Raw genomic sequence first — 19,544 nt, 5'->3', positions numbered from 1 at the left:
ATCAATAAATTATTTATTGACGTTAGTATAATATTTACTATGCGTCTATTATGTCAGCAGTACAGTGGTGCCCACTCAGTTCACAAGATTGTGTGTAAGGTTATTTAAAACACAGTCCTTACAACTACAGAATATATATATATATATATATATATATATATATATATATACAATGTAACTTTTTCGAACCAAATGCGTATATTTTGACACACAAAAAAAACTTTTTATACACTGAAATAGTTATACACTTAATAGTGATACACTGAGATAGTTTTAGACATTATACAACGACCTTAAAGGCGGAGTGAGTGGACAGAGAGGCAGAAGATACCTGGTTGTCACATGTCAGCCCTTCGTCGACTCATCCAGGGCAGAAGAAAGCAAATTGTATGTCTGTAGTCTTGGAGCAAATAAACACTGTGGGGAACTTATCTCTCTTTCTCTCTCCCTCTCTTCTTCTTTTTAATTTTAGATATATTTTTTTTAGCTCAATGAGTCAGTGAATTAGAAATAGTAAGGTGCGACTCAAATAAGTGTGCTGCTTTAATGTTTCTCCCAACTCAGGGCGTCGCTTTTGTGACTTTTTTTTCTTTCTCTTGCTTTTGTTATTATTACTTAGACATTTTAAGAGCACTTCGATGCCACGGTTTTTCTAAATCGATTTTAAAGGAAAACCTCTCGTGCTTTTCTGTGTGCGCCCCTCTAAAATCACAGTACCGAACCTGCATTTCATTCATTCGTGTGATTTTTTTTTTTTTTTTTTTTTTTTACTTTTTCTTACAGAAACTAAAACGTGAACGCGTCGGATGAGGTGATGTCACTTTCATACTCACAGTCGACGAGCGTCTTTGTCAAGACTGCGGGTTCAAAAACAGGGTCGAAAATCCTCACGGGCTGCTCCTGCGTGGTGTTTATGAACTTGATGAAAAGCAGATGAATTAAAACTAGTTTTAAATTAAATCGGGGGAAAAAAAAACCAAAAAAAAAAAACCTCAGTCCTGCCTCCCATCTCCACGGAAAGCGACCCGCAGGGGGGCGCTGTGCGTCCGTGTGTTTTGCAGAAGGCTGGGAGCCCTCGGTATGGAACAATGACAGACTACTGAAATAATCCCCAAAATATATATTAATAAAACTGATTGCGGTGATAATACAGGGCGATGTAATAACTCTGTATTATGTTAAGGTTTACAGGACATTAAGCAAAAATGAGTGTTGCCGAATTCATTCATTTATTTAATTAAAAAAAAAAAAAAAAAAAACAACAACTCTATAATGCATGAATAAAAAGAAAGGAGCTGATCGCATGCTGGTAGATACAGGGTCGGATGACTTTGGACGAGTAAGAATGTATTAATACCTCCTTGTTTCAGGCAGCAGACACACGAATTTTTGTTTTATATTAAATGTGGGACCAAGTGATTGTCAAGGTAGACATTTTTTCTTTCAGTGCAGCTGCTTCAGCGGTAACAGCGATAACCCCTCCTCTCTCTCTCTCTCTCTCTCTCTCTCTCTCTCTCTCTCTCTCTCTCTCTCTCGCTCTCTCTCTCTCTCTCTCTCTCTCTCTCTCTCTCACTGTGCTCTCTTATTTCTCTACAGCCGTGTGCCTCATTCCAGTGCACAAGCCGAGCGAAGCAAAAGCAGACGCGTTTTACGCGGCAGCAGCAGCACCAAGCCGACAAAATTCGCTCAGGGAATAAATTTCGTCAAACCGCCGGGGTTTCTATACAGGAATATATCACTCGATGTTGGGACGCACGTCGAGCGTGCACATGCCTACGTGGGACTAAACACTATGGTTCTGACACCAGTCCGGCGATCTCCGTCTCTGCTTTGACAGACAGAGGAAAAGTCTATGAGAAGGCTGTTGTTTTTTTTATTTTTTTATTTTTTTTATTGCGTATCAGTGAAACAGGCGGCTGCTGGAAATATTCTCCGGATGGTGACCACTGACCGGACTACACGTTTCCAGTTTATTTGCTTACCGGGAAAGGAAGGGACTGGGAGACTGGTGTCCGTTGTATTTTCTCTGATTTAAGAATGCTCTTCGTCTGAACGAGAAAGAAGGGCTTCCATATTCTTTTTTTTTTTTTATATATTTTCTTTTATATTCTTATACACCACGGGTATTTTTTACCCCCAATTTTCACCTTATACTTGTTTTGGTGAATGGGGGCAACTCTGATCCTGGAGACTTGACACAGCTGAGACTGGGACGGGACTGTGGGTGCGTGGAGCGCCTGATCGGACCCATCCTCTTTCTCTCTCTCTCTCGTGGGTCTATTTACATGTCCGACCTGACCGCTTTATGACAATGGATTACTTTCTGCTTTTATGCAGCCTCTTGCTGCGCGTGGTGTCCGCCGTTGAAGGTAAGAAATCCCTTCTCCAGACCGCTCAGTGATCCGCTGCAAACTGCTTGTATTCCTTGCGTTTCCATGCAATCCTGCACCCATGCCCCTCGCAGGCTTGGCACCCCCAAGCCCGAGCACCAGAATCGCCAAATTCTTTGTCTCCCGTCACCTCACAATTAAAACTAACGTTTAGGTTTCAAAGTGGCCATCTGGCTTGTTTTATAGGGATCCATAATGGCATTATTGGCTTTAGGCTTGCGGAGAAGCTGTGGCAGGCACAGGCTTTCAGTGCGCAATTGTCATGCTTAAACGGGAGCTCATCCTTTTCAATGATAGTTGTGTATTCTTTTTTTTGTACGATTAGGTATTGTTGGCTGTTGGGCTTTCTTCGTCACTTAAAAAGAAATTAGCTGCCCGCTGGATCTCGTCGGGGAGCCGCGGCTCCCTCCCTCCACTTTCCCTCAGGTCGGCCGCGTGTATTTTAGGGTTGTTTGCGTGTGTGTGGCCTTTTGACATCTGGACCACGGATGGGTTTAACTGCACTTCTGATGAAAACAAAATGAGCATACATTTTTTTTCTTGCACGATACCACATTCATAAAAAAAAAAAGACATGCTTTGTAAATGTAGTGTAATAACCAACACGCCTGTAAGCGTAGATTAGTGCGTTCCTTTTTTCAATTCCTAACGAGTTCCCATTCATTTATCAATGTTAAGGCGTCATTATCTTTTCCCACACATCCTTAAGTGTTATTTCCATTTTTTTTTCCAGCAGTTCTTTCCATTGACAGGCATCTGTTTAAGCTGCGTGTCGATGTCAGCAGTGCGTAAAATCAATGAGAAATTCAATCTGTCTTTCATTCCAGAGAGATAGGGAAACACCTTTCTGATTTTTTCCCCCCATTAAGTCGTGAGAATATATCACTGCTGTGTTTAGCAAACAGGCACAAGCAATAGTGTTAATAAGGTTGAAGGAGGCCCTAAGCTTAAACTGTAAGTGCTGGAGTGCACGCGAGGCTCCCGGTTGGCTGTGATGCCAGTAGGAAAGTAGGACAGTGGGCCAGTGGCTCAGGAAACGCTTTTCTTTCTCAGCTTATTTCACGACGTGCTCGTACAATGCCTTTGTCTACGTGTTTTCCCCCCTACGGTAAATTTGCATATTGACAAACAAAACCAAATGACAATAACATTTTTTAAAGTAAGATCCTTTTTGCTTTGCTATACTGTTTTGAAAAGGAAATAACATTTTCCACTAAATACTCAGAAACTGAAAAGACAAAAAGAACAATTGTCAAAAAAAAAATAAAGCTTTACTGTAGAGTGAGGTGTTATTTATGACACTGGTAAAACTAATCTTGGATGAAGTCAGATGTGTCCTTACACCTCTTGATCCCATATTTGAGAAAACGTCAGTCGCCGTTTTGAAGTTCTCCTGAAATCACCATCCTCACTGAATTGCGCCCCGTGCAGCTGCTTCCTCTGTCGGTACCAGACGTGGAAACAAACGAGTACCAGAGGGTGAAAATAGTGTAAAGCTTATCTGATAAGGTTCGTTGTTTTGTTAGTTCCTATAGATAACAGGCGTCTGAAGTCGGCTGCATTTCGACTTGCCATGATGCGAAGGTGACTTATTTGGTCCCAGATCCTGAAGTGGAAAACGAGAGGAAGAACCAAAATCCAAGCTTCCCACGAGCAAAACTGTAGCCCCTTTATTTTCCAAAGGACCCCCTGGATCGCTCCCTGTGACCCCTGTGGGTCACCGAACCCGATTGGGAACCGCTGACTTAAAACACATGGTCTGACTGTTCATTGACTGGTTTGGAAAGAGGATTTTTGTGCTGAAAATAAGAGCTTGAGTGAAATATACACATACAGCGAACAGATAGAGAGAGAAAGGGAAGATGTGTGTGTGTGTGTGTGTGTGTGTGTGTGTGTGTGTGTGTGTGTGTGTGTGTGTGTGTGTGTGTGTGTGTGTGTGTGTGTGTGTGTGTGTGTGTGTGTGTGTGTAGGTGGGGTGTTTTTTGAAAAGTGCAGTGGCAAGTTTTCAATACGCACTCGTTGGAAATTGATATTTTTTCGTTACAGCAATCTATTCTATACATAAGTGACGCAATAAATTTTACTCAACTGACCTGGCTGGGGGGGGGGGGGGGGGGGGGGGGGGGTAACCTAAGCTTTTAATACAGCAGAGTGATTTATGGTCACCGCTTGAACTTTCTTCCAGGATATCTGGGTTTATGTCAAGTTAGGGAGAAACAAGCGACCTTGCGAGGGACTCTTAACCCGGGCCCACCGTGCGTCGCTCCGGGTCACACAACTCAAGGGAGAAGCTCCTTACGTATTCATGTTTTGCTTCCCTTTTATTCAGTATTTTAGTTCAATTGTCTCTAGTTTCCTCTACACTTTCTCAGTTTGCCCCCTCCATATCTGATCTCTATTGAAACTTTAAAAAAATTTTTCCAAACTGTGAAATGTGAATTTGTCCCAAATAACTTAGGCGCCTTCAATGTGGCACAATGACTCCCATAAGAGAATAGAACACTTTGGCAGAAAACTCTGTTCTCATACCAGTGTTTTGACTTGCGCAAATCAATGCGATATCTCAGCTCTTTATTTATTTATTTCTAAAATAATCTAATAGAAGTTTGTTGCTTGGTTGTTGTTTTTTTTTTTTTTTTTTTGCTTCTTTCAAGTCTCTAACGTTCTCAGCTCTTCTCCCATTTCGGTGAATCGAGTTAAAATGTTCTATATTTTTTAATTAATATAAAGATGATTGTTCTGATACAGTTGTGGCTCTGGTATTCCCCAGTAGTTTTAAGAAATACTTCAGCTGGTGAACTTTTGTGCTGCTTGTCAGTGTGCTGTGGAGACAGATTGCGTCGATGACAGTCCCGTATGGCGCAAAGGCTCGTTACTTACCCTTCGGTGTAAATTACTTGTGATGGAGGCACTTAAGCACAGAAAAGAAAAGAAAAAACGGGGTACACGTATGATTCCGGGTACCTTAATGATATTTAAGGCAGTGTGACTGAATGGGCAGTGCGCTCCGATGCCCACTGTCTCTCCCAGAGGGTATTTTTTAACGCACCGGACTACATTAACGCAATCACGTCTTTATATTGCGTTTAATAACGTGTTCTTATTGAAAAGCTGCTGGTTTTCGACTCTTGGAGATAAGTTTGAACTGAATTAAGTTACTTGAGTTTAGTTTAATGTGTGTGCCACCTAAATTTATCATAAGAAAAGGACTGTTGTGGGTGCAGTTTAAACATTAAGCTTCCACCCAGACCATTCTAAATTTGCTTTCAAAGACGAAAACCTACTAGTTCCAACTCAGGGTCCCCCCGCTCAGGCTCCGTGTTATCCTTTCTATTTATGGCTGTATATTTCGTCGAGCGCTTACGCACAAGCGGGGCTTTTGTAGCGCACATGTTTATGTTTTTATGTGGGTGAGATCACACCTCCACAGGAGTTTTCCTGTGCCTGTTTTCAATTGGCACATTTCTCATCAAACTCACTCTCTCGCTCTCGATTTATTCTCGCTCCTCCACCGGCAGGGGAGGTCCCCTGTTCGCCTTCGTACTCATTATGAAATTATGAAATTAATATTTCCAGTGGGTGATCGTCACAGCAAACAGCATCCGCGCAAAGCGAGTTAATTTTGGAATAGGAGCACACCAGTTACTTTGTTAACTGAAATGTTGCAGGACACAGGAGGAATTACAAAAGGTGACAGCTTGTGTGCTTGTGGAACTTTTGTCCTGCCATTATTTTAAAAAAAAAGTGCAAATGCTTAATTTTCAAAGTCTACTAATGCGCAATTATAGTCATGTCTGAGTCATGATTGATATTTGTTCCCTTTCATATTAAGAAAAAGCCCCTACAAGATCCAATTTAGACCCATTGACTAGCTCGGCTCGGTCTCGTCTCGCGAAAACGCAATTAACCGTCATGATAAAGGGAGTAATAGGGCCATTTTGCCCGGCGCACTCTCTGTCCATGGGGCCTTCATACACTGCCGGCGCTATGGTGAGAGGGCGCAGCCTCAGCCTGTGTGGCCCGAACGGGAGTCAGACTGGAGCTGCTTTGTCAAACCTGACTTCAGGAGCACCCCTGAATGACATTCACAAGCAAATTACCGAACAAATGTATTTAAGAGCGCCATTGAGGAGACAAAGGGAAGTATTAGTGACTCTATAGTGGTTATAACACGGACCATTCAAAAGCAAGTGGAAACTGCTGAAGAGGCGTGAAAGTGAATTTGCAAAATAATAGCAAACCCACTTCTTCAGTTCTACTAATGGGGCGATGTAGTATTTGGTGGATCTTCACGAAATCAATCTATCTATCTATCTATCTATCTATCTATCTATCTATCTATCTATCTATCTATCTATCTATCTATCTATCTATCTATCTATCTATCTATCTATCTAGAATAGAATAGAATAGAATAGAATAGAATAGAATAGAATAGAATAGAATAGAATTTAATCTACCTAACGTTTCAAACTTTGAAGTGGCCGATTTCACGAGCTCCACCCGCGGTAACTGGATAATGACGGTAAAGATGAAACAAGAGATAGAGGGGCAGCCACAACACAGAGAACATTAAAAGTCTCAATTAATGCACAATTATTGATCGAGTAAATCAGCCCTGCTCAGCCTTTTGAAGCGCAGAATCAGGTTTGATTCAGGAGACTGCCGAGTGGTCTTCTGGCTCGAAGCAATTACCAATTCATAAGGATATTTATCAATGCCTCCTGAATCAATTGTCGGGGTGAAGGATGAGTTTGCCTCATTTGCAATATGGCCATGCACCAAGGACTAACGTCAGTAATGCATTACTACAACTATTATTATTATTATTATTATTATTATTATTATTATTATTATTATTATTATTATTATTATTATTATTATTAGCCACTAAAAATTTAAATAACACAAATTTAAATTTAAAACAATATATATGTGTTAATATTATTATTATTATTATTATTATTATTATTATTATTATTATTATTATATTAATAATGATAATAGTAATAATAATAATAATAATATCATTTTTATTGAATGATTAAACTTTGCCCCTGATGTTGTAAAGAATTTCCAACATCTACAAAGTTTAAAGTACAGCAATGCAGGCTGAGGGAATTCAACACTCAATTCAATGATTAATGAAAGAACCTATAAAGACATAAGCGACAACAACTGTGCCAATCCATCACTCTTGCCAGTCTCCTGGTAGATCGACCTCGACAGGGATCCCAGCCAGTCATTGGGTCATACACAAGGCTGCAGCCATGTTGAACAGATGTACTCTGACTTAGGTTCAAATTGGCGTAAGGCACTCAGGAAGAAGAGGGGGGTGGATGATGATATGTTGGGAGTTGGGGTGGCATAGTGTGTGTGTGTGTGTGAGGGTGTGTGTGTGGGGGGGGGATTTGGATCAGGGACCTACAGAGCAACGGAGCAGACAGACTTTACAGATGCATCGGGCCTGTAGGCGCACTCATGCAACACCAACTGATGGCTCATGGCTCAAATGGCGGCATGGAAAGATTCAATGAGCTGGAATTTCACATGTAGACAAGCAGCGGCCATGTCAGGCCCTCCAGAGCCTCTGTACTGCAGGGAGCAGATGAAGATGACGATGAAAATATAGCAGCAGGGATAAAGCCTGAACAGGTTTTCAGAGCAGGTTCTTCTGTTGCACAGCACCGACGAGGTTGTTATTGAAGAGAAATCCAAGTTTGAGACATATGATGTCATCAAGACAGTTTTCATGTGTTTGTTTTATGCTTAACAGTATAAAGAAAGCTCAGCGTTTTCTGTGTGAAGTAAGATTAATGAGCAGTAACTAACCGTTTTGCCGAGAGAAATACATCAGAATACACTGTGATTGTATTTGTTCATCTTGCTGTATGGTAAAATCCTTTCTAAGTTCAAAATTCAATGATACAGTGTATGTCGGTATCAAGATCTACATCTGAGTAGCATATATTATTACTCAAAACAAATAACCATTTTAGAGACGCTGTGTGTAACTGTTCAAGCCATTAGTCTCGGTTATGTAAAACTATTGTCGTCATTTCTACTAAAGTTAAATAAATATGTACAACAAATAACATTGATTTAGTTGCCTATTAATTGAAGTTGAACCATAGTTGAATATGTATATATATATATATATATATGTATATATATATATTTTTATTTTTTATTTTTTTTATTACTGCATTCAGACACTGATAGACATAATCATGCTTTTACAGTTATTTGTTCTCTAAATGTAATGAGCTCTCAGCTGTATATTAATGCTAATGTAAACGAGCCTATGGCAGTAATGTAAACGGACCACAGCTTTATGAGAGGTGGTTCAAAAAATGTGATTCAATGGACAGAAAACACTGGAGGGTCTGTATCCGATGTGCAACTGTTTTCTTATCTGGCAGTTTTGGATATGGCATATGTGCCGTCTCGGCTGGCATCCACCAGCGGGGCCTTGTGGGATGACACCGAGTGTCAGAGAGTAGCAAGCAGGGGAGGGCGAGTGTGTCCGGGCCTGCCCACCACACACACACACACACACACACACACCCACACACACTGCTGCTGTCGGTAGTTCGCCAAGCAGAACAAGAGAGAGGCAGAGACCAACAGAAACACAGGGAGTGAAAGAGAGTAAGGGAGAAACTTTGCACTTACAGGAAGAGCAATATGGGTGATACAGCTGCGCAGTGCGGTTAAAGCGTATACGTGTGTCTGTACATGTGTGTGAGAGGTTGCAAAGGGGCTGTTGAGCATTTGCAGTGTGTAGTGTGTGTGCATGGTGGAGTAGTTTGTCCATACGCACATTCATTTCACAAAGTTTCAGCGAACATCTTTCAAATTCAGCTCTTCAGATTTTAGGCCGTGCGTAGGGGAAACCATTTAATATCCACTCTCTTGCATGTATATTACTCCATTTTAACCTGCTAGGTGTTTTCGCATTGGGAAAAAAATTTATAAGGCTTATACCCGCTGTATGAGTGTGGAGATTGATGATGGGTATTTCATGCAGCGGAGCTGAACCAAAATACTGATGACATGTTTGACGTAATATTAACGACCATCAGAGTGGGTATTTTATAGATCCTGTCTGCACAGGACGTCTATAGAGCGCAGCAGAAATTTTCACTTGCAAAAATGTAGGAGATTGTGAGTTCGTGCCTGGAAAATACACGCCCATGCTCAACCCACGTCACGTGACCCCCGTCTAGAGGTCATGACACAGTCTCTTCGGATGATCTTGATGTGTGTGTGTGTGTGTGTGTGTGTGTGTGTGTGTGTGTGTGTGTGTGTGTGTGTGTGTGTGTGTGTGTGTGTGTGTGTGTGTGTGTGTGTGTGTGTGTGTGTGTGTGTGTGTGTGTGTGCGGGGAGGGGTGTATGAAAATATGTATTTTTCTTTCTTAACAATAGTTTTTTTCTCATCTAATCAGCCTCCATGGGTCATTGAGCTCCAGTGGTGAATAAAAGAATATATTGTAAAGGCACGAGTATATTTAGAGAGACCAGCTGTGCAACTTTTCATGGCTCATTGACACACATAAATACTGAAACAAACACATCAGGTCAAAAGCACTGTCAGCCTCGATTTGTGACATGCATTTGAAGGATCTTTGCCCTCACTTGCATTGTGCAGTATTTGCATGTAGCTTTCGAAAGATGACTAAGAGAGTCTATTAACAAACGGCAGCCATTATCCTGCTCTGCGACTTTGTGAGCAGGAGAAGGCAGCACAGTTCAAGGAGCTCAAAAGGTTTAAAGGGTGGAGCTTAGGAAGGCAGACTTCTCCTTGCAGCGGTCTGTAGCTCTTTACGAGCCACCAACTCTCAGGACAAATTTTTTTTTGCCAACAGAGCAGAAAGTGATCTTTGATATTTGTCTTTAAAAGTGGCCGGTTACATCTGTTAGGAGAGTGGACACAGCTGTAAAACAGTGTGTCGCGAGGAAGGAAGAAAGGACACATTACCTGGGTTTAGACTTCACTGCTCTTGTTAAATATAAGAAGAAGAAAAAAAAAAAAGAAAGATGCAGGAAATAGGGAAAGGAAGCTCTTTGTTGAGTTTCACCATAGCTGGGTAGTTAATGGTTAGACATTTTGAGGCGGACAGCGTAGCTCCAGGCCTTGCTTCTGACAAAAGCAGGCCAACAGCTTTTGCTAATTTTCAAGCAGCCGTCCCGAGGAAACGCATGTGTGATGATAGGCACTGCCTCAAAGGAAAAGTTGAAGTCATGACTGATGTGATGGGCCCACGTGTCCACCGTAATTAACCATAATGCACATATAAGGACAGAAGTGTTTAAATGATGTATATTTTACTTGGTAAGGGATCTGTGGCTGAGTGTTCCCGTTCACAGTGAATACAGTGTTCCAGCAGCCCACCGTTACACCTTATTCTGTCCCACTTCTCATCCACGGTGTCAAAAACACTCACCACCTGCACTTCATCTGCACTTCAAAAGGCCGGCGGGCAAGAGGAGTGCTCCCCACTTCTATTAAATATTTCTCCCTTTTTCTTCTTGTCTCCTCGAGAACAGAAGCAGATTTAAGCGTCCCCAGCTCTCTTATCAACAGTTCACCAAATTTACTCGGAACGTCTTTAACGCACTCTTCTGCTGAGCTCGGTGAATCCAACACATTTCAGTGACAGGAACTCCAATCAAATGTGACCTTTTTTGTCAAGATATTTACATAATCTCTACGGTTCCACGCGGCAGCCTCCCCCAGACACCGCCAGCTGTGGGGGGCATATATTTAACCTCAGCTAACACCCAAAACGAGATTCAGTGACACAGTTGCTTTAATGTTTAAGTGAGTGCAATATTTAGAGGACAGTGCGAGGTGGGTCGAAAAAGCCCTAATGGCCGTTTTCAAGGCAATTCATGAGGGCAATTTAGCAAATGTAGAGGTGTTGCTTTTTTGCGTGTCGCTTTTTAGCCATTCCTAACACCTGCCCATTTGGTAGATGGCAGACAGCTATAAACTAGTGTGTGTATGCAACACAGATAACACCTATGATGTGTGTTTTCAGCAGCAGACAGAGGAGGGGAGGACAGGCCACCCTGTGGGTTTGCCTTTAAGTTCACAGATGTGTCATTTCCCTGTTGCTAGGAAGTCTGTTCTTCCAAAACAGTGTCATCTCCTGACAGCTGCTGTTTACTGCATGTATCTTTTATTTTTATATTGTACCCCGTATTTTTGTAGTATTACTTTCGACGTGTTTGTCAGTACCTCTGGTTTTACGTCCATGTAAACTCAGCTCCTGGTTGAAAGTATAATCGTGTTTGTTCAAATATACATTTCTGTCCATTTTGGATTGACATGGTACTTGTTAGGTGTAATCTTAGTAGGGATTTGACAAGAAGTGCTGTGAATGACTAATTGCAATGAGCCAGATGAAAGCGCCGGACAATATTGGTTGACCCCCTCCCTCTGTGCCAAGTCAGGCCATAAACAGCTTCCCTTTCCCCTCTCACACCCTATGGAACTCCGTTCTGACCCCCCCCCCCCCCCCCCCCTCTCTCTCCTGAGGCACACACACAGAGACATTACCTCCTCTCAGTACATATGCATTCACACAATCACCCACAAAAACCTTCTCCCTTGCCCCCCATTTCTGAGCAGTAACGCTCATGTCCATGCACCTCTTTGCTAATGAATCAATCAGCCTGTTCCATTTGCTTCATTCCTGTCAGAGCCAATCGATCAGCGCTTTTCTCCTTGTCCCGAGAGAGCAGCAGGGGAGCTCAGAGATTGTGAGGAGAAGAAGGGGCTTTAAAAATTCAGACAGTTCAAAGACTCCTCCTTTTGGATCCCCATAAATGTGGCATCCTGATGGTGTGTCGTATTGTGTTTGCATGTGTGTCAAAATAGAGAAGTTAAGGGATTAAAAAAAAGAAAGAAAAAAAAAACCAAGCAGTATATCTATCTTAATAAGTTTATATATGGTGATCTTCCTTATACCTTTTGCAAGACTCACACTTGAGCACGATGGATTTGAAATGCTGTGCATGACAATAAAAGATATCTGGCAGTGGATTTCAGGTCACGGGATGCTCTCTCTGCTAGGATGAATGAACCTTCCAAGCTTTAGTTAGAGTTTGAGCGACTAACTTGGCTGCATGAGCCATGTCTACGCGCAGTCCAACTCTTGCTCGGCTCCATGCCTCCTCCCACTGAGTCAAAGTCAGAGAGGTCATAACTTATTTAAGCCCCTCGAATTTGGAGCTCACGGAGATACAGGAGGAGGGAGAGTACCGAGGGTTCAGGGGGTTCTCACTTTGAAAAACTACTCAGTTCTGTTTATTGGCCTGCCAGTTAATTTCAAAAGGTGTTGAGCGAAGCAACTATTCAGGCCAGAGGTTGCGGGGAGCCAAGGTCAACTGAGTTGACGTTAGGCAAGCGAGAATGAGTAGAGACAGGTAGGAAGCGGAAGAAGAGACGGAAGGAGCGTGGCGTGCTAAGCAGCAGTAGGTTTTGAAATTGTGAGATCCATCCGAGCAGCGAAACTGTAATCTCCTGACTTGGAGTCTTGCCACCAGTCTATCGTCCAAGTATTCACTTTCACACCATGCAGCTTCCTCCCAAATACAGGATTTCACCTGAGAAGGGAGATCCACTGCATTCCACCAGTGCCTTTCACTAACTCTTACCCTCCGTCTCGATATCTTGCGCGCACACTTTCACCTTGCACCCACATGAAAATCCCATGCCTTGATGTAGTCTGGAAGGAATCTGCCTGTGGCTTTTTAATGAAGCTGACAACCAAGCCAGTGGCAATCAATGGAAACATTGTGTGACAATTTCAAGATGCAGTCTCAGATATTGCCAGAATGGGGGAGTCAATGGCAGATGGAAGAAAAAATAAATAAATCAGAGTTCAATAAGCAGCAAAGGGACTAAGTGAGTCAAACACAAGTCTCATGAGTTGTGATCTAAAGCTTACCAATTGATGAGCAATGTGATTTTTCTTTATTCATGTAGTTAAAATTGCTTGAAATCGGCAGAAATGGTGTCAGTTTTCAACCATATAGAGCCATGATTTTTCTGTGGTTTCTATTCTTATTGGTATAAAAACACGAATTGTACAAATGTAGACTTTCAATGATGATGCACAAGTTAATCGTGATCCAAATTCATTAGGTTTCCTGCATGCATGTCAACCAGAAAGTATTATTCCTTGAACAGGAACTTGCCTGGAGGAATCTTTTATCTTTAAAAGCTTTCTGCCTTGTACCGTTTACCTGTCTGGTTGTAGCATATGATCTCCCCACACTGCTACTCCCCACTCGGCTCTTGACTCCCTCGTTTGTTTGTTTATTTATTGATTTATCTATCTATCTATCTATCTATTTACCTATCAATGCTTCTTTGCCCAGTACTTCTTTAATTCCCTTCTCTTGCACTACAGTTACGGTAAATTGAAACTGGTGTGTTATTTCCAATTGTTGGTTATGTCCTTCCCTTACGATATCAAAACTGCGACAATGACAATAAACGTCTGGGAGACAGATGTGTTCACTGGACCTATTGTTGTCATCCACTTGATAGTCATTTGACTGTGAAGATGACTTCCTCCCGTTCCACTGACTTAATTGATTTTCGTATTTCAGAAAAAGCCAAATGGTGTTCTGTATCCAAAACGGAGGGGAAAAAGCACAGACTGACTTGACAGGTCTGACATGTGCTTTTCTTTCAACGAGCCATTGTTGCTCTTTCACAAAACATGTTCCTCGCTTGACAGTTTGGACAATATGAAAGATTAGTTCAGAAGGAACGGCGACTATAAAGAAAGGCAAGAGTGCCTCAGTGGGCTGTAACTTAATATGTCGCTTTAGGTGGCAGAGGGTGTCTAAGTGTGAGTTGCATGGGGTGTCTGGGTTTTAAATACCTAGCCAAGCAGCTTCGAGTGTGAAAACAATCAGCAGAGACATGAAAGCGAGAGCAAGAACTCACACCGGGGTCATATAACCCCTGGCCAGATGGGGATGGTCAAGTGAGCACAAGAGAAAGGTTGTGGGGGTGGTGTGTTTATGCCACCAGTGTCAGAAAAGGGATACAAAAGCATTACCCTCCATGCTACTTTTGGCCTCTGTAAATCCCAAGGGTTGAACGACCTAAAAGGACGGCGATGATTAGAGATTCAATTTGGCTTGCTATCAATCAATGCCACTAAGATAGACAGGATTGCTGCCGATAGCCCATCCTTGCAACCAGATTGGGTCTGTGTCCCTCGGGATTCACGCCCTTTTTTCACGCTTTGTTAATTAAGCGACCAAGCTGCCCCTGCACTTACTTATTTATGAATCTTGGCTTCGACCGGTACTGGAAACCACTTGGTTCCCCTAATTAGTCCCTCACTAATGGCCTAGCATCCACACAATTCTAGAACGCCGGTCCCCATTTTGGTCTATGCACACAACAAACTATAACACCTACCTGACCTTGACTTCAGCCGGTCAACATTGCATGGTGTTGTGTTTCTGTGGTACTGGATAAAGTGCCCCACATGGGATAATGAGGCAACACTTAAAAAAAATCAATTTCCATCTCCATCTGTCTAAGTAATTCCTCACCTGTTCATTAACCCAATAATAGAGCAGCCTGGATTTGTTCAGCCTCAATAGTCATTAGATGACATCTAAACGAAGAAAAGCAACAATAAGTTTCACATAGTTCCAATATTAACACTTTATCCAAGAAGCATGGGCTTCGGAGAATTACCTTTGTTGTTTTATTAATGGGAGTATTGCCTTTTAATCAGTGGCTTGTTCCAAGTGTTGAAACACAACAGATGCCTACTGCTGACTCCATAACACCTTTAATAATTGGTATATGCCAACAGCATTGCATCACTTCTTGTAATTACTGAAACTACCATTTAGTCAACACTATGTCCAAAAGCGTTTTTCCCTTCCTTTTAATGATGAAGTCACTGTTGAGGGTCAGTGAAGCGGCCTTGTGTGGTGCGGTTTGAATCCCATAAACACTGGTCCTGAGTAAGATTTATTGGCCGGCAGCCCCGGAGATTCATTTGTATTCTTCCCGCTATGGCTGGTCCAGGGTCAAGGCTGATGACTAATCAGGTTGGTGCTGATCCACGCCCTGTCGCTGGAGCATTACCAGCCCCACCTAGATCGTTTGGACCACCAAGTCGTTCAACTTGCGTATTTCTTTATTTCTGAAGGTACTGTAGATGGAACACATTTGAGCTGGATGGAAACATGCTGATATTTTTGGTGCATCTCGTTTCCAATGTCGCAAGTGGAGGGGAAAAACAAACTGGCACCTCGTTTTTGTTTATTCCCTTCAGATTTTATTGCCACAGGCCACAACAAAACTGAACCCTGCTGAACACATGTGCTAATGCCTGAGCTTAGGCATAAACACTGGGATTGTTATTTTTTAACTAGCTAAGGTTGCCACAGGCGGTGTTATAAGTGCCACTAAAATGCAGGTGGGTAAGTAGGGGAAACTTCTAGGTTAGTTATGGAAAAAGTTAACCATTGCTTGAATTGGACGACCTTCTTGTTTTTATTTGTGAGCCACGGTCAACATCGCATGTTACCACAGATTGTAGCTGCCTTCGGACTAGATTCATCCTTGTATTGAAGTGTCTTAGTCACAAACGATAACAAGATAATCATGTTAAAACTGAAAGAGCTGTCAAAACATATAGGTATACATATAATATGCAGAATGATTATTGATTATCCTGAGATGATGATTATTTCAACCAGATAAATCAATGGCTTATATATATATATATGTTTCAAATGCAGTAAAATGTGTGTGTGCTAACATGAGTTGTGTGTCAGCACATTAACACATTAATCGATGGCTGCCTGGCGGCCCTGTGGCTAGAGCTACTGTGTGTGTGTGTGTGTGTGTGTGTGTGTGTGTGTGTGTGTGTGTGTGTGTGTGTGTGTGTGTGTGTGTGTGTGTGTGTGTGTGTGTGTGTGTGTGTGTGTGCATGCATATGAAGGTAGTGTATTGCAGAGTAATTGGTGACACCCCACTCCCTCCAAACCGCTAACTCTAGTGACACATCAATAAAGGGTGAATAATACATTAGCCAGGGTAGCCTACCTCCCTCCAATATATCCCCAGAGAAACGCAGGAATAAAAAAAAGGTAGACAGATGACAAAATTAAAAATATCTACTCTATATATCTTTGATGGAAAAAAAAAAAAGATAGAGAAGCTCCCTAATCGCTTCCTAAACTCATTTGTTAATGAGGCCATTAACGAAAACCAACGAACCTCAATCTTCCTATAACTTCAGATATTGTGCCTCTCCTCCCCGGTTCTCATGTACTCTCCTGTCCTGGCCAGTGTCTCATAGATTTACACCGCCGGGCACCTTCAGACGCAACAGGAGGCGAGTCCCGGTGGGCCGCGTTGGGATTAGTGGACTTGGTAGAGTGTGTGAAGGTCCTTGAGTGTGGATGATGATGCCGTCGGTTCTGTTATCATGTTGCGATTATTTAGGGATTCATTTTCATCATGGAGCGATGACAGGATGAGTTCCTGTTCTTTTAATATGTGTTGGAAGAAAATAGAAAGCACACTTTGTCTGCACCTGGGATGATCTTTTCGCTCTCTCTCTCTCGCGCTCTCTCTCTCTCTCTCTCTCTTTCTCTCTCTCTCTCTCACTCTCTCTCTCTCTGTGTGCACGCGTGCATATCCTGCATGTGTGTTCCCTGGTGTGTGTGCGTTACTAACTGCTGTATGATTGATTCTGTCTTTCTCTGGTGTTGCCGTCTTGGGTCCTCTGTGTGTCATGCCAATGCACAGAGGTCTTTATATAATTGAAGTGGGCCTCTGAAAGCCCCTTGCCATATGGACCTCAGAAGCCTTGGATGTCTGTCTGTTCGTCCATCAATTTCTTTTAATTGTGCAGAGCTGGGATTTTGGGTTGTTACTGTCTATTGAGAAGTTTGGCCATAGGTTAAATACATTAATGTATAATAAGGGTTGGGACTTTTCTAATCCCCGATCATGAGCTTGACCATACAATGCCGATCGGGGGAACGAGCAGGTATACTCTCTCGTCTGGCAACTACTTGCTAATTGCATTTGAATTGCATCTGATTTACATTTATTTTTCGAAGGTGTCATACCAACCAACAACTTTTCACAAAACAATGTATTTTTTGGGATTAGTTTCAGGAATAAGAGGCAACAAGAAGCTTTTGCACTCTTTTTTTTTTTTTTTTGTGAAACTTATTTACTGTATAAATGTTTTATGTAAGGGAGATTATGTTCTCATGGGGTTATCAATGCTCACAAATGTATATGAAAACAAAAGAGAGATTTAGCTTAAAAGGTAAATATGAGTTTTTAATATGGTGGTTTAATGTTTTGAAATGAAAAGGAGAGTTTACTTATTGTATATTCACATAATTTCCCATGCATTTCTCATCAATTGTCATCATATTTATGTAGTTATATGAAAACTTGACCTGCCAGGAAGTCACACTTCAAGAACTCAAGATGAACTGATAACATTTAATTGCATAGACATACATGTGCGTAGATAACAGAGTTAACTGTGGCACGTTTCAGTTTTCTTTTTAATAGATGCTCTCCACCGCTTTTCTCCTGGCCAGTTCATTACTGGTGCTTTCAGCTGCTAAAGAGAGGAAGTCCATTTGCACGAAGGAGGTCTAATAAGTCAAGTTATTACAGCAGCCAAGTGTGAGATTAATTAACTCAGTGGCGATTAAGAAGATGCCTCCAACTAGAATCTTAGTGACAGCATGCAGAGGGAGAGCCAGAGGTAGAAACAGAGAAAGCTTCCGCTTCAACGCCGATGTCTCACTGCACCTTTTACCCTAACTTAATGAGGCTAATTCATAAATAAACACACATTTGCTACCTCTAGCCTCAGAAATAACATCTTGCTTTAGCCCTGAAATAAATATAAAGTGGGTTTTTTTTCAGCAATCAGTTGAGTCAAGGGTATTTCTTTCACATTTCCTCATTGTTCATATTGCATGATATGAAAAAAGCCTTTCAGAAGTGAGGCTGTTTCCAGTTGTCTTATGCAAGAGAATAGTGTTGCTATCTCGGCTTTATGTAGTGGGAAAATACTTACTTTAGAAGGTGGTTAGGCATTTACAGCTGACTCACCCACACCAATGGAGCAAAAATAAAACAGAGCGTAAAGGAGTGGCAGATGAATGAAATAGAGAAACTGTCATAAAGATAGAAACAAAGGAGCGAGAGGAAGAAAGGATTTGTCACGGGAAGTGAAAAGACAATACCATGCGTCTGACCTGCCCAGTTCACCTGGCATGGTGTTATATATAAACAGCATTTCTTGTGTCTCGGTGCAACTCGGGTGTTGTTCTCGTTTTCATTAGTTTTAGCAAGTTGCATGTTGCATGAAGCTTCCTTTTGTTTTTAGATGAGGCACCACTCCCCACCCTGTACGTGAGGGTAAAGCGGACGAGCGGTGGAGAAGGCAGAGGCATTAATGTTGTCTTTGTGTTTATGGATTTGTGCTGCTGTTCCAGAGAGGGTGTGTACGTATGTGAATGTGTTTTGTGACACGGACCCACAGATCCCCGACCTGGCAGGTTGCATTCCTGCCTTTAACTGCCTTAACCTTCCTTTTTGTTCTCTGTATCTTTGACCTGAATGGCTAATTGCTGGGCAAATGGGTAAACTGTGACAAGCCCGCTGCCTGCTTAACAAGTGCATGTGGAAAAAAACAAAAAAACAAAAAAACAAAAAACAAAAAAAACCACTGCCCAGTCAAGGTTTGAACCAGTATTTCTCATCGTTTAATTTGTAAAGAGAGGATAAAGTAGAGGGGTGTGTGTGTGTGTGTGTGATGATGTGTATGTGTGGTGGTGGGGCATAGTACACTGTAATTACTCATTCACTAAAATTCCCCATTCACCATTTTCTTTTTCCCTTTCCCTCTTTTCAATTTTTCTTCACAGGTAAATGAGGGCATACCTGGGAAATTAACATGAGTGGCAGTGATAATTGACTTGATAATTACCGTACCACATCTTCATAAATCATCGGTGGTTCCTTGATGAGCCGAAAGACGTCCCTTACATGTCTTGCTGGAGTCCTCGCGAGGAGGGTAGTCCCCGGCTCCTATTTTAGCTCTGTTATTTTGTTTA

General features: G+C 41.9%; 1 protein-coding gene across 1 annotated transcript in view; it reads left to right on the top strand.

Annotated features, from left to right (window-relative positions):
• Positions 1 to 2,305: 2,305 nt before the first annotated feature.
• ephb3b (eph receptor B3b) overlaps positions 2,306 to 19,544 on the top strand; it is a gene marked incomplete at its 5' end in the record, with an annotated part of 61,563 nt that continues 44,324 nt past the window's right edge. The window contains one exon of the mRNA XM_080473707.1: positions 2,306 to 2,369. Within this exon, the coding sequence (XP_080329833.1) occupies positions 2,306 to 2,369 (64 nt within the window). The remainder of the gene's footprint in view (positions 2,370 to 19,544) is intronic.

Source organism: Lipophrys pholis (genome assembly GCF_963383615.2).
Source record: "Lipophrys pholis genome assembly, chromosome: 10".
In the NCBI taxonomy this organism is placed as follows: Eukaryota; Metazoa; Chordata; class Actinopteri; order Blenniiformes; family Blenniidae; genus Lipophrys; species Lipophrys pholis.
Note: the sequence above shows the minus strand (reverse complement) of the source record. Positions and strands in the feature narration are given on the sequence as shown.